The 13,624-nt window shown below is 38.5% G+C and overlaps 2 protein-coding genes across 2 annotated transcripts in view; both read left to right on the top strand.

The window, feature by feature from the left end:
* The window catches only part of TMEFF1 (transmembrane protein with EGF like and two follistatin like domains 1), a 61,287-nt gene extending 58,131 nt beyond the window's left edge, over positions 1-3,156 (top strand). Inside the window, exon 10 of the mRNA XM_015821686.1 lies at positions 1,751-3,156. Coding sequence (XP_015677172.1) covers positions 1,751-1,835 — 85 coding nt within the window. The 3' untranslated portion in view covers positions 1,836-3,156. The remainder of the gene's footprint in view (positions 1-1,750) is intronic.
* A 484-nt stretch (positions 3,157-3,640) lies between these two features.
* On the top strand, positions 3,641-11,952 carry CAVIN4 (caveolae associated protein 4). The gene is made up of 2 exons (XM_015821690.1): positions 3,641-4,133; positions 11,042-11,952. The coding sequence occupies exons 1-2, from the start codon at positions 3,726-3,728 to the stop codon at positions 11,684-11,686; spliced, it is 1,053 nt and encodes a 350-aa protein (XP_015677176.1). The 5' UTR covers positions 3,641-3,725; the 3' UTR covers positions 11,687-11,952.
* The last annotated feature ends 1,672 nt before the right edge of the window (positions 11,953-13,624 follow it).

The raw sequence follows: 13,624 nt of genomic DNA, 5'->3' as shown, positions 1-13,624 counted from the left end.
TCAATAAAGTAAAATAAAATTATCTTTCATTTTTCATTTTGCTGGTACACTGAAGTGAAGCAGTTTTACAAGCTCTTCAGCAATAAGGCTGCCCAGGAAAACAGTTAAAGGTTCAGATTTGCTATATGCATTTATTTGGCCATAAACTTAAATTCTATGCGTATTTATTCAGAAGTAAATCCCACTGAGTTATACGAGCTTAATCTTAAGTAAATGTATGTAGGCTTGCAGCCTTTGGGTCTTGGTTTCTCATCCTGGCACTTGACCATCAAGTAGTGTTTGGAACGCTGTTTTAGCCAAACAAGGTTATCAAGAGAGAAGGAGAAAGAGGATATCGGAAGGCAAAAGCTAGCGAGCCTTAATTATGGTTAACGATGCCAAGCATGATTCATAGTGGCTTCTTGATTAGATGAATCTTAATTTTCTTCCTGGAATGTCTTGTTTCTCATTGCACATGCCCATTTACAACTCCCCCAGATAATTCCAAGCAAAAGGAAGGGGAGCCTCACCAGTTTCTTGCATCAAAGGATTCAGGAATCTCTGCTTTGGGAAGCCTGTAATACAGTAATTCCAAATAGTAGGAGCTGGCATTGGGTTTTACATTATCGCTGCATTGACTACTCCATTCAAATGTATTCTTTGTAGAGGTTTTACATTAATTGTATGTACCCAAAAGAAATACTAAATATCTTCCCCCACCATAATTAATGTCTTAAAATATTGTTTTCATGTATCACACGCCATAAGGGCTATGATAGCGATATAAATGGTGGAAATGGGGTGGCATTCTTAGCTATAGCATGTATATGTTCATTCATTCAGTTAGAATTGACACTGTACCTTCCTTTCTGTCTATTTGGATACTCCAGCATTCTCACCTGGGGCTTTCCTAATTGGAGAGGGAGCAAAATCCCTTGGAATATCTGGGGCTATAAAAAGGGAAGGGTCAGGGGCTGCATATGGAGGATGCTTACATGCCCCTTATTAAAGCGGGACGAGAGAGCATCTGTTCTTTTATTTTTTTTTTAAGAATTATTTTTACTGGTGGAAGCTGCTGCAAAACTTTTTCCCTGCACTGCTTCTGAGGCTCCCAATACGAGGACTGCTTGCAAAGGTTTTGTTGTTGTTGCTGCAGTATCTCTTATTATAGTTATTGTATTTTTACTCTTATGAATGCACAGAATATGGAAGCTACTTATTGATTGGAACAGCGGAGAAAGCAAATAAACAAACAAACATATAAATAAATGTAGACTTCTCTGAATGACTGCCCTGTTTTGCAGTGGTTCAAAGTTACAACTGCACTGATCAAGTAACTTTATGACCAGTGCTTCTGTTTAAGATCATTGCAAATATTGATCATCGTAGTCATGTGATCAACGTTTGGGCACTTTACATCAGGCAGGGGCTTAAAGCCATAACAGCGTCCCACTGTCAGATGATCAATATTTTTGTGCTTTGCAACCGGATTCTGACAAACAACGTCAATGGAGAAGCCGGTATTAAAATTGCAAGTCATGTTCATGTGATATCTTGTTTAACAACTCGTGACTTACTTAATGACCAAATTGGAAATGACATCATATGTCTGTCACAGTCACATGATATTTTCATTAGGGACTGCACCGCTTAGCAACACTTGTTGGTTCCAATTGTAACTAAGCCACGACTACCTATAATTGTAAAAAAATGTTTTTAAATACTTTTGTTTACTGATCCATTTTTCTCTCCTGCTTGCATCTGTTAACAGGAAATGTCCCCAGAACAACAGAGGACGGCGGCAGAAACAAAATCTAGGCCACTTTACATCAGATACGTCATCCAGAATGGTTTAGCATCATTTTTTATACCTTCATTGACCATGTGATGTACAATTTTATTAACTTTTTTTAAAACAATGGAAATATTTATTTCAGAGGCCTTATTTTTGGACATTTTAATTATTATTGTTATTTTATTATTTTTAGTGTAGCTGATTTGTTTTATTCCAGGAAGCAGCTAATAGCTATGGACTGCTCTAGTAACTTCCCATTTCATGGTTTGAGGAAGAAGTTAGTTTATTTCTTGTATTTGTATCCCATGATTATATTGATAAGACTTGTGCTTTAATCATGGAATGTAAGAATTTTGAAAAGAGAGACATTTCACCAATGGTTATTCAACAAATGAAAATGGAGCCCATCCTGTTTCCTAGCAAAAAGGGTAAAGATGTTTACAACATACTTTTCTTATGAGGAATTAGAAGACACTGTGTTTAAATACCATAGATATTTAAATGTTTTTAAAACTTAGTAATGGGTTTTTTTAGACACTGCCAATCGCATGAAATGTGGAGATGTGTTTTTGTGTGTAGTTGTTACATTTAGAATGGGCTGAATCCAGACTAAGTTAGCTCTACCTAGTGCTCAAAAGAATCAGTGGACAAGTTAATCTAAATTCCCATTGTTTTCAATGAAAACAAATTGTGCAATTAACTTAGAATGCAATCCTATACATCTCTCCTCAGAAATAAGTTCCATTCAGCTTAATGGAAATTATTCCCGGGTAAGTATGTAAAGGACTGCTTCTTTAGTCTGGATCCAATCCAAGATATATGGCCCAGGTTTCAGCGCCATGTTCTGCATAAATAGTTGACACTTTATTTTTAAATTGTAAAATAATAATTATAATATACAGTTCATTATTCGAAAAACTGCTCAGCTGAGCAGAGCACATTTGTCCTGGACAGACAAATATATTGCTTTTTTGTTACGAATTATGGTAATAATCCACATACCTGATAGGGATGTAACTGTGTTAGCCACTGTTTAAACAATTTTCATATTTACTACAGTTTTCTAAAGAAGATACCTGTTTTCACATCAGCAAACACAATTGTACAGTCTTTGTGATTAAAATGCAAAAAAACAAAAATAATATAAAAAAATGTGCTCTTGTAAAGAATAATTTCAAGAGCTGAGAATGTGTCTCCAAATAAAGTCTGCTGGTTGTATTTATTATATTAATAGGATGTTAGTAATTGTTTGGAAGATTCAGAGCTAAAATGTAACTAGGGTGTGTTCCAACTGTTTAACATGTAGTTTTAGGCTTTCCAATTCTGCATGTAGGAATAAATAACTTGTTCAATAAAAAGGCTTTGAATATTTCAACTGGAAAGGTATGCCAATGCAATGTTTTCTTTTCTTATTTAGCCTGTCCCAAATGCGTTTATTTATTATTGTAAGGAACAACCTATGTGCTTTGAAAGAAAATGGGAAATGTCATTTCAATTGCCAAAGGTCTGTTAAAAAGCATTGATCCTCTCCCTACCACTGAACACAAGAAAAAACATAATAACTTAAATTAAAATAGAAGTAACATGGATTTTAACAGATTGTGGGTTAGTTCTTTGATTGCTATATTATTTAACTGTTCCTAGACTAACTCAGATAAGTTTATTGGTTATAGTAATGTGCTTCTTTCAGTGCATGTTCTTTTCCCAGAGTGCTGCTTCCTAATTTTAGAGGGTTCATATTGCAGGAGGCACTTGAACAATTAGGCGTGGCTATTTTGTGGGTATAAATATTTGAGAAGTGCCTTGGGGTGGAGTTTCAGACCCTGCTTTTGAACATTCCTTTAAAGACAGCTGTCGAACAACCTTCTTGCATCAGTGCCAGGATTGTCCCACTGAGGTTTGAGCGGCTGTTATATTTCAACTCCCGTAGACTGATCCATAGACGGGCAGTATGGATCATCGTGCAGCCCTGGAAATGGATAAAATCCACCCAAATCGCCAGTCGAGCATCACGGATGACGAAGAAGAACAAGATGCTGCGTTTACCATTGTCAGAGTCCTGGACAAGGTAGCCACTATAGTAGATAGCGTGCAGGCCAGTCAAAAGCGGATTGAGCAGCGCCACAGAGAAATGGAAGACGCCATCAAGACAATTCAGATCGACATTCTAAAGCTGGCTCAGGCACATGGCAACACAGGATACACAGTTAACAAGCTGTTGGAGAAAACACGCAAAGTTAGTGCTCGGGTCAAAGAAGTGAGAGTCCGAGTAGAGAAGCAGAATGTTAACGTGCAGAAGGTGGAGACCAAACAGGAAGAAATACTGAGGAAAAACAAGTTTCGTGTTGTCATTTACCAGGTAACTCTTTTTTTTTTTTAAGAAAAAAAAAAAACCTGCTGTTACTGCTATTGCAACTTCACACTTTCTGGTTTGCTTAACAATCCAAAGAATGGTTCTTTCTTAAAAGCCCTCTCCATCTCAAAATGTGTTATGCTTTGTGGGTTTTCAGCATTGATTTTTGCTTCTGAATGTGCTGGAGCTTATATCCACTGGTGGCAAGGCAGGCAGTCTATTATTAGTTCGGGAAGTCTCTCAGCCAGCCAACATAAGATTAAGTGTAGATCAGCAAGACTGCGCGTTGCATCTGTGAAAGGCAATCTGAGGCAGGCAGTTGGGTAGCATGACTAGTATTCCAGGCGTGACTGTCGTCCCTGTTATTTTTTCAGAGGGTTAAGTAGAGAATTCAGCCTCAGCAATTCTTTGCACAGTGTAGTGCTTCCATTAATTACACAGTATTTTCCCCTTTAAGAGCTCAGTTATGTTTTCTTTGCTAACTAATTGCCTTTAGCATAACATATGCTATCTCTCTGCTGTTTTTCCAGGCAAAAGTTTGCTTCCAAATTCCCTTTTTCCCAAAGAAATATTTTTTGTCTTAAAAAAAACAAAAAAAACCCAAATCCTGGAACTTAAATGGACATATCAATATAAGGTGGGAAAATAAAGTTAATTGACTTGCAAAATTCACAATGTCTATTTGGAAAAGAAGTGAACAGTTCTTGTGTTAATTTGTTATTTAAAATGGTTCTGTCCTAATCAAAGTGTTTTATTGTACATAACACTGATTTTGTATGCAGTGTCCAAATAATTAATGTTGTGCTTAGCTGCAGGGGCATTGAAATTGCAAATGCAGTAGCGTGTTTAAGAATCCCAAATCTTGTTGGAGAGTCAGACTCCTTTCTTCTTGTTAAGGTCAAGTATTACATTGTCTTCACTTTTAGCCATTGGAATATTATATTCCTTTCAAAGAATAACAATTGCACAAAAAATATTGCTGTTTAGTTCATCAAAATGCTTGATGACACATGAAATGCCTTCGTTTGTGTAATTTTTTATATGTTGAGGAAGTTGACATTCATTGAAAATATGATGTGCTGCACTGGAAACAAATAGTGGGAAGAATCCAACCTAAATATTTTTTCAGCTACAACTCATTTGCTATGATGCTGAGCCCTGTTGAACTCATGTTGCTTTCAAAATGAGAATTATAGATGCTCATGTAAACTCTTCCTTAAAAAATTAAAAAATGAATTTAGTAGTCCTTAGTTTTGGCTGGATTGTTCCTGTGGTTGCACTGAAACCATGAGAATTATTATTTCCAGATAAGTCAGTTTATAAAAGACATCACACTTCAGCTGTCATGTTTGGGTGTGGAAAAAAAATCCTCCTACATTACTGTTTGCTTTTATTTTTATTGTGGATGGTATGGTACATTTTTAAAAAGCAGCAAATTCTAATCTTACGTGCATTTATGTGCCTCTCGCACATATAAGTTTTGATGCTGTAATCCTGGAACTCAATAAATTATGTATATGTATATTCATTCTCTGAATTATGCTAGCATGTCTTGATTATGAAATTTAGAAATGTCATCTCTAGTTATGTCTTGTTCTTCACAGAGTGATCCAATATTCAGGAAGCAGAATTAATCATCGCTAGATAGAGTATAAATAGCCAAGTGGCTGAATGGTCCATGGGCTTAGCTAGGATTAGCAGCATGTTTGCATTTTCCATGATGCCCCAACTCAACAAGGAGCAAAGTTGCACCAAAACACAGCAGAATGGTGGAAAGATTGATTAATATTGCTGTAGCAATACAATGAAAGCGCCTTCGCCAAAAGTGATTGATCATAATTGAATATGGAGTTTGGTGGAAACCAGCAAACATCGTCATTAGTTGCCAGTTAATTGATTATTCTCTCTTTCCTCCAAGAAGTTTAGTTGGACAATTGGTCAACATGCTTCACTGAGAAGAATATTGAATGTTACATTGATTTAAATATTATTTAGATTTTTGTATAATGTGCAAAAGTTCAAACTCTTCAGACTAAAATTTGCTTTGTTGTGATTTTGACAGGCTTGAAAGAAGTTGCTTATTATCACTGGAGGAAACAGCAGTTGGCTATTAGTTGAACTATGGTTAACACCCTCCAAATGAATCAGGATTTAAAAGCCGGTATTAAGCAATAGTTTTATATTCTGCATTATTTGGGAGACATTGCCATTATTTTCTACTCAGAGATAATTGGAAATTGACTGTGGCTTCCAAGCATATTTTTTTTCAGTAAGGAAAGGAATAAATAAAGTGACTGCATCCATACGAAATAAGTTCATATGTTTTGCTCAGCTGAAGGCAGCCATTTTGTGGGATTTTGTGGAGGATGGATTGATTTGCAGCAAAGCCCTCTTTAGTGGCAACAAGAAACTACAGCAAATCATGTTTGTTCTTTCCCAGAAGTTGGGAGGGAAGGTTACATTTTCAAAACTGGGTTAGATAAACATGGTGTTTCTTATTTAAATTTCAAATCTGGTTAATCTTAACATTGGTTGGTTTCAAGAAAGCCAGTCTCAAACATAAAATCAGTAATAGAAAAATTAAACTCCACCTCATTTTTCAGGGTGTTGCATAGATTGGGTCTATATTCTTTTTTCTTTTAATTTTGAAAAAAAAACAAAACACTATCACATTACTCCATTCTATCATGTACATCATGCTTGTATCAGAAACAAATGAATTCTGGCTTACTTGTTTATCACGTAATAGTTCAAGGATCAACATAGTTATCTTTTGTCTGGAAGAACTGAGCCTGCTGAACTAAGCAAATTACATTTTTTCCTCAAAGTTTTGGGTGAAATGTTAAACAATCTCTCTAAATCTTTCAGAACTGGAATTATTTGCTGACCTTTCCTGAACTTCCCTTTTTATGCTGTATGTTCCATTAAAGAGCAAAATATCTTCTAGGAAATACTAGGGTGTGTGATGTACGAACACAAGGACCCAGTTTCATTCTCTGACTTTTTCAGATGCTGGAAGATAGTGATTAATCCCCAGAACATCCTGGCATCCAAGCTGTAGCCAATGTCTCTTTTCCAGCAGGCTCTAAAGAGGCTTAATTTAAATCGTATAGGATCTATCTTCAACCTCTTTTGGGGAAGATTATTGGGACCTGTGACAGGTTTTAGACTATGTTATGATCATATTGGCTGCCCTCATGGATGACATGTGGCAGGGCTTGAGTAGGAGGAGTATGACAATCTTCTACTCTATTAGATTTCTCAATAGCTTTTGACTCTGTTTTCCACAGCATCTTTTTGGGCTGTCTGAGATCCCATACTATGATGATTCTATTCCTTGAATGAGTGGTTGGGTGGGGAGAAGCTGAGTCTTAGAGCACTCCAGTAGAAGATGCTATAGTACTTTCCCCTGTCCTGTTAAAATCTTTGTGATGCCCCTGAAAGAGGTAAACTGCCAGTTGGAGGTGAGGTATTAGTGAGGTGATATTACTCAATGGGGAAACTCCACTGCAGGTTGAATGGAGAATGCAATGGAAGTTCTAAACTGCTGCCAGGAGGATGGCAGGGTCTGGATGGAGAGAAAGCGGATCAGATGGACCCTGAGCAAGATGAGGTGGCTATTGGTTCTGTTAGTCCCACTAGATAGTCCAGTCCAAAAAAGTCAACTCCACAGAAGGCTAAAAACTACCTTTATTAAAACTAAATATAATAACAAAACTTGCAAATCCAATTGTGTTGTACAGGTAACTCTCCACTTACGGTCACAAATGGGACAGAACCTCCATCACTAAGCAATACTGTCATTAAGCAAGTTATGCTGATTTTACAATCTTTTTTGCCACAGTTGTTAAATGAATCACATGATGACTAAGCGAATCCAGGTTCCCCCATTGACTTTGCTTGTTGGAAACCCTTTGGAAAGGTTGAAAATGTCAATTCCTTGACTCCGGGGCTGCTGCAGCCGTTGTAAATGGGTTGCCAAGCACCCATTTTGCTCACAAGACCGTGGGGATGCTGCAACAGTCTTATGTGTGAGGACTGGTTATAAGCCACTTTTTTTAGTACTGTTGTAACTTTGAATGGCCATTAAATGAATGGCCACAAGTCAAGGACTTACTTCTCCTTCTTTTAGTTCAGTGACTTTGGGAGATATCTGCTTGAACCACTTCAAAATGTTATCTGGAGGTTCTGGATTTAAATCTTATTTTACTCCCTGTAATCTTGGCAACAAAACTTACTGTCCACTTTTGAGAGGCCTGGTGATTCTGAAATAGTAGCAGCTTTGTCTCTCAGTTGACTTGTGGTCCCAAGCAGAGTACCGGATGATAACTTGTGCTACTCATGAATTCAAAGTCCTGCTAGAAGAGCAATTGGAAACCATGGTCTCAGGGGCCCTGGCCAGCTTTAGTTGATGCATTAGGAACCACCTTATCAACTAGAGTACTGTAATTCAGGCTACTGCCTTTCTCAAATACAATCTGCTTGCCCAATCTGAACAAATGCCAAGCCACCCTCCCCGTAATAGGTGTGGTGGGAGTAGTCACAGAAGCAAGCATTCTCTGTGGGAGCTCCTCTCCTTTGGAACATCTTATTTCTTCTCTCCAACACAAGGAAGTCTGCAAATCTCAGAGCCAGATGCATGAGAATGTTGATAAATGTAAGACTCTGAATTTAGGCAGGAAAAACCAGTTGCACAGGTATAAGTTAGGCAGTATCTGGGTTAGTAGATGAGAGAGATGTGGGTGTCCCAGGAGATAACAGATTAAGAATAAGTCAACAGTGCGCCACAGATGCCAAGAGAGGCAATGCAATCTTGAGTGGCATCAATCAAAGTATAGTGTCAGGATCTTAGCAAGTGATACTACATTTTATGTTAGACTGGTCAAACCACAGCTGGAAAACTGTCCAGTTCTGGTCTCCATAATACAAGAAAAATGCTGAGGAACTGGAAAGAGTGCAAGGGACAGCCACAAGAATGGTAAGAGGCTTGACATTTTGAATAATTAGGAATTTAGTATGTTCAGCCTAAAGAAGAGAAGGCTAAGGGAGACATGATAGCAGCCTTCCACTACATGAAGGGATGTCAGTGGGAAGAGACTGAATTGACCCCCTATAGCACCTGAGGGTAAGACAAAAACCAGTGAGTGGAAGGTTTATAGAGATCCAAACTTGAAATAAGGAAGAATTGCATGACTGTGAGAACCATTAAGGAACGGAACAGCCTCCTTCCTGATGGAGTTATAGATGCTTCATCAGTGGAAGACTTAAAAAAAAAAAAGGACAGCCATTTCCCCAGGATGATACGACAATCTGAGTAGGGGATTGGACTAAAAGATCTATACCAGTGATGGCGAACCAAAAACCGCCCCGCCCTTGCTCCACCTGCCGCTCCCACCCCGCCCACCCTCAGGGCCATCCACGGCACACCGCAGATCACCCAGGTGGCCCTGCAGCACCATGGTGGCCACGCCCTCCACCCGCACCCCACAGCATCATCCGCTGCCCAGCTGCCATATGCTTGGCTGTGCAGCTCTGCACGGGCCGCACCCGGGGGTGACTCTTCTTTGGGAGGGCTGCTGGTGAGGAGGGAGCTGCGGGGGGAGGCAGGGCTGGGGCGACAGCGTGTGTGCCCACAGAGAGGGCTCCGAGTGCTGCCTCTGGCACAAGTGCCATAGGTTCGCCACCACTGATCTATACGATTCCAGGTACAGACCAGGCTGTTTTGGAAGGCCATAAGAGGCTGATTGTTGTTAGTATGATATTTAGTTAGTATTATTTAGAAGGTTGTTACTAAGATATGTTAATTTTTATACTGCAGTACCTTGTTTATGCTGCACGGTATTCTAATTGCTCCTTCTGTCCATTGTTCCTTGTGCATATGTTGAAGTATATTCATTTTATAAATACTTTAAAGCAAATTCCTCCAAGTTTTTCTACTGCCACATTTGCATGTCCCTTTGAGATCTCGAATTGCATAACAATCTCCTATTTGGAAAGATGATTCTCTTTTAGATAGAGAGATCAAACAGCATATTTTCAGGACATATTGCTATTTTATAAGTCAATCTGGAGCCTTTTGGTGATTTGGCCACTGCTAGAATGCCACCTGTAAGATTCCAAGCCTTGCTGCTCTATTTTTCTCCATGGACGCAATCCCCATTAGCTGTCTCTTTGGTTTTGATTGCGATTACTTGCCCATCTTTAATCTCCATATAACTTTTATTGTTGAATTTGTTTCTATAGCCCAACTCTACAGTTTTTGCAGGGTAGCTGTACTGAAAACAACAAAGGTTGGAATAGACAAAAGAGCAACTGGTCACTTAACTATTTTTAATTAATCATGAATGGGCTGTCGAAGGTTTACTCCCCATAGAGTTTGTGTGTTTTTGTGTGTGTATGTGTGACTGACATTTATTACTATACAAAGGCTCATTATGCTACAAAGACTCATCAGGATTTCTTCTTGACCGCAGTTCAAATCTGGGTTATTATTAACTGGGTTATTAACAGTAATTATCTGGGTTATTAACAGCAATTAATACTGTTAAAGAGGAAGGAGCAATAAAGTATAAGAAAAATATGATTTTGTGGTTAATTTCTTATTAATGGTTTGGACCAGGGGTAGGCAACCTTGGCTCTTTGAAGTCCACGAATCATAAAAGAGCCAATGTTGCCTACCCCTGGTCTGGACTAACCCCTAACATATGAACAATTAGAAAGTTGTTTGGAAAAATAAAATAGGCTACACAGGGACAGGACAACAATAATCGCTACTGAGTCTTTGTGGATGTTCTGAAAAATCTATAGCATAAAATAGAATGGTTGAGGGAGCAAGTATCTTGAACTTTCTAAATTCGTTTTGAGCCATTCTTGAGAAGTGTGGTAGAGACATAACATTGTGCTCTTACTTGTAGGAAGACATTCAGTGTCCATCTTCTCTGACCGTTGTCCAAGACAGAACACAAGAGGAAAGCAGAGAAGATGCCTTCTGCCCACCCGATGATCTCTCGTCTGACGAGGAGTATTACATAGAAGAAAGCCGAACAGCCCGTTTAAAGAAATTGGGGATGAGGCGCATCAGCATAATCAAAAAAGCATTTTCAAGAGAAAACCTTCAGAAAACAAGGCAAAATTTTGGCAAGAGGGTGGACAGGCTTCGTACTCGAATAGTAACCCCCGAGAGAAGGGAACGAATAAGGCAATCGGGAGAGAGGTTGAGACAGACTGGGATACGGTTCAAGAAAAATATTGCCAATGCAGCACCAATTAAGGAGAATTTGAAAAAGTATAGGAAAACTAAAGAGCAACCGGGGGCTGAAGGCCAACAAGGAACCCAAGAATCTGGCACTCAAACAGCAACAGAAAGTAGGGAAGCTGAACCAGCCATCGAAGAAATTTCCTACTCTGAAGTGATAACCAAAGTGAAGAAGGACAAAGGGAACGGATCAAAAAACCTTTCTCAGGCAGATGAGAAAATAGTGATTCCTCCTGAGAAGAACCTGATCAAACCAGAGACAAAAGGGGATGCCCTTCTACTGGATCTAAAGCAGCCAGCTTAAATGGCAAAAGTCTGCTGGTGCGGTGGTGTCACTGTGGCAGGGGAAGAGCAATTCCTTTCATGCTGGAGGGGCAGAACAGTGGCTTTCATACTGCCTAAAGATACCTTGAAGTATTGCATGTTGCAGAAAGTTTGGGGCCCAGCCCAAGGTTTGGTTTCTATTTGGACAAGCCAAATTGGTCTGTTGGATTTATCTGCCAACCCACCAAACCAAGCAGCATGTGTTAAGACATTCTTTTCCTACCTTGTGTTGTTCAAATGTATTTTTTTTCTAAAGCTTCCATTATCTTCATTCTTACTGTGGATTGTGGTAATGATACCTTGTAGGGTGCCTGGTTGGAGAAAGTTGGCATAGGACTCTTTCAGAATTTCCCAATATTTTACAGAAAAGTCAGTCATGACAAACTTGCTATTCTAGTTTGTCTGATGATTGATAAAATCCCTTCTGGACAATCTGCAATCATGTAAAGAGATGTGCTTGGATTAAATTGCAGAATAGATCTGTATGTATATATATGTATACTCTCTTCTTTTACATGCAATGGGTGTATATCACCTGATGATTCTCTGCTAATAATAAACAATTTCCTTTTGATGTATATGCAAATTGCCATTTACCCAGACAGGTACTACATTTCAACATTAAAAGGTGGTAGAAACACTCCCTCCCCCCCCCATTTAATGACAACAATTTCTCAACAAGTTTCTTCTGTTTTTATGTATAGCAACAACTACAAAAATAAATCTCATTATTTGACTTATAAGACATATCTGGCTGTTACACGGAGTAGGTGAATTGTGGGCATGAACACAATGAACATCCATCAGCACATAACTATTAACTGTTTCTCCCCCCCCCCGTCCCCTATACTTTTATCCAAACAGGTTTCTCCCCCCCCCCCCAATCCCTTTTATCCAGATAGGTTTGCTGGAGAAAGTTGATTATGGAAAATTGCAGAGAATCGGATACTTCTTTGCAAGACAAAATACGGAGAGAACTGTATTTAGGAATGTGGAAGAGCTACGAGGAATTCATCTTTGCTCCACTTGGAAAAGATCATGGGCTCCTGTCATTTAGGAAGACAGTAGGATTCAGCATAAATGTCTCTGAACAAGGAGGAGTCATGGTATCCCAAACCACTAATGGTTTAAGTGGCTTACTGTTGGTTTATTCAGCCAGTGTATATTCTGTTCTGTTTCAGAGGCTTAACAGTGTAATCAGACAGTACTGTGGTGAGATCCTTTGAATGAAAAAATAAAAATAAATCTGTAAAGGGCCTGTTTGTAAATGTATTCTTTTAGCCGCATCAGTTAATAAGAGAAGTTGCTTCAACTTTAGCAAGTTCATTGTAATGTTAAAAAAAAAATCAGAATTGGTGCTGTTACACAGAGGTTCCGGAAAATCTCCAGAAGGTGCTCATTAATGACCCGAGTTAATGACCTTTAAATAAGGTATTGTTTTCTGTCAACTCTCAAAAGACTTTGCTCCAGAATATCCCATTATGACGCAGTTTCTTAACCTGCTTCCATTTGATGGTTTCGACACTGATGACTCAGTGTAATCCAAGTATATACATTTTGCATCAATATATGCAGTGTTCCATGACTATATAAATTATGCAAACTTTTTTCTAAAATTTGCTGTATTCTGCAGATTGTTGAGCTTTACCAAATGCTCATGCTTTTTGATTATCAAAACTCTGAGACTCATCTACCTCAGTATAAACACGAGATATTATCCTTTTGAGCATTTCAAAATTTATTTTTGTACTCAAAATTTAATAGAAAAAATACGCTTATCTCCTGCCCCCTTCCCAAGATGGTTTAAGATACTATTTTCCATTACCAACATATTTTTGGCTTAAAATTCTGGTATTTTTTTAGTTTCTCAAGTAGCTGGTAATAGCACTTAACTTTCGGAGCCAAGGAATAGTAGTTG

The sequence above is a fragment of the Protobothrops mucrosquamatus genome, unplaced genomic scaffold (assembly GCF_001527695.2).
Source record: "Protobothrops mucrosquamatus isolate PMUCROS unplaced genomic scaffold, P.Mucros_1.0 scaffold1380, whole genome shotgun sequence".
Classification (NCBI taxonomy): domain Eukaryota; kingdom Metazoa; phylum Chordata; class Lepidosauria; order Squamata; family Viperidae; genus Protobothrops; species Protobothrops mucrosquamatus.
This window is presented reverse-complemented; position numbering and strand designations above follow the sequence as displayed.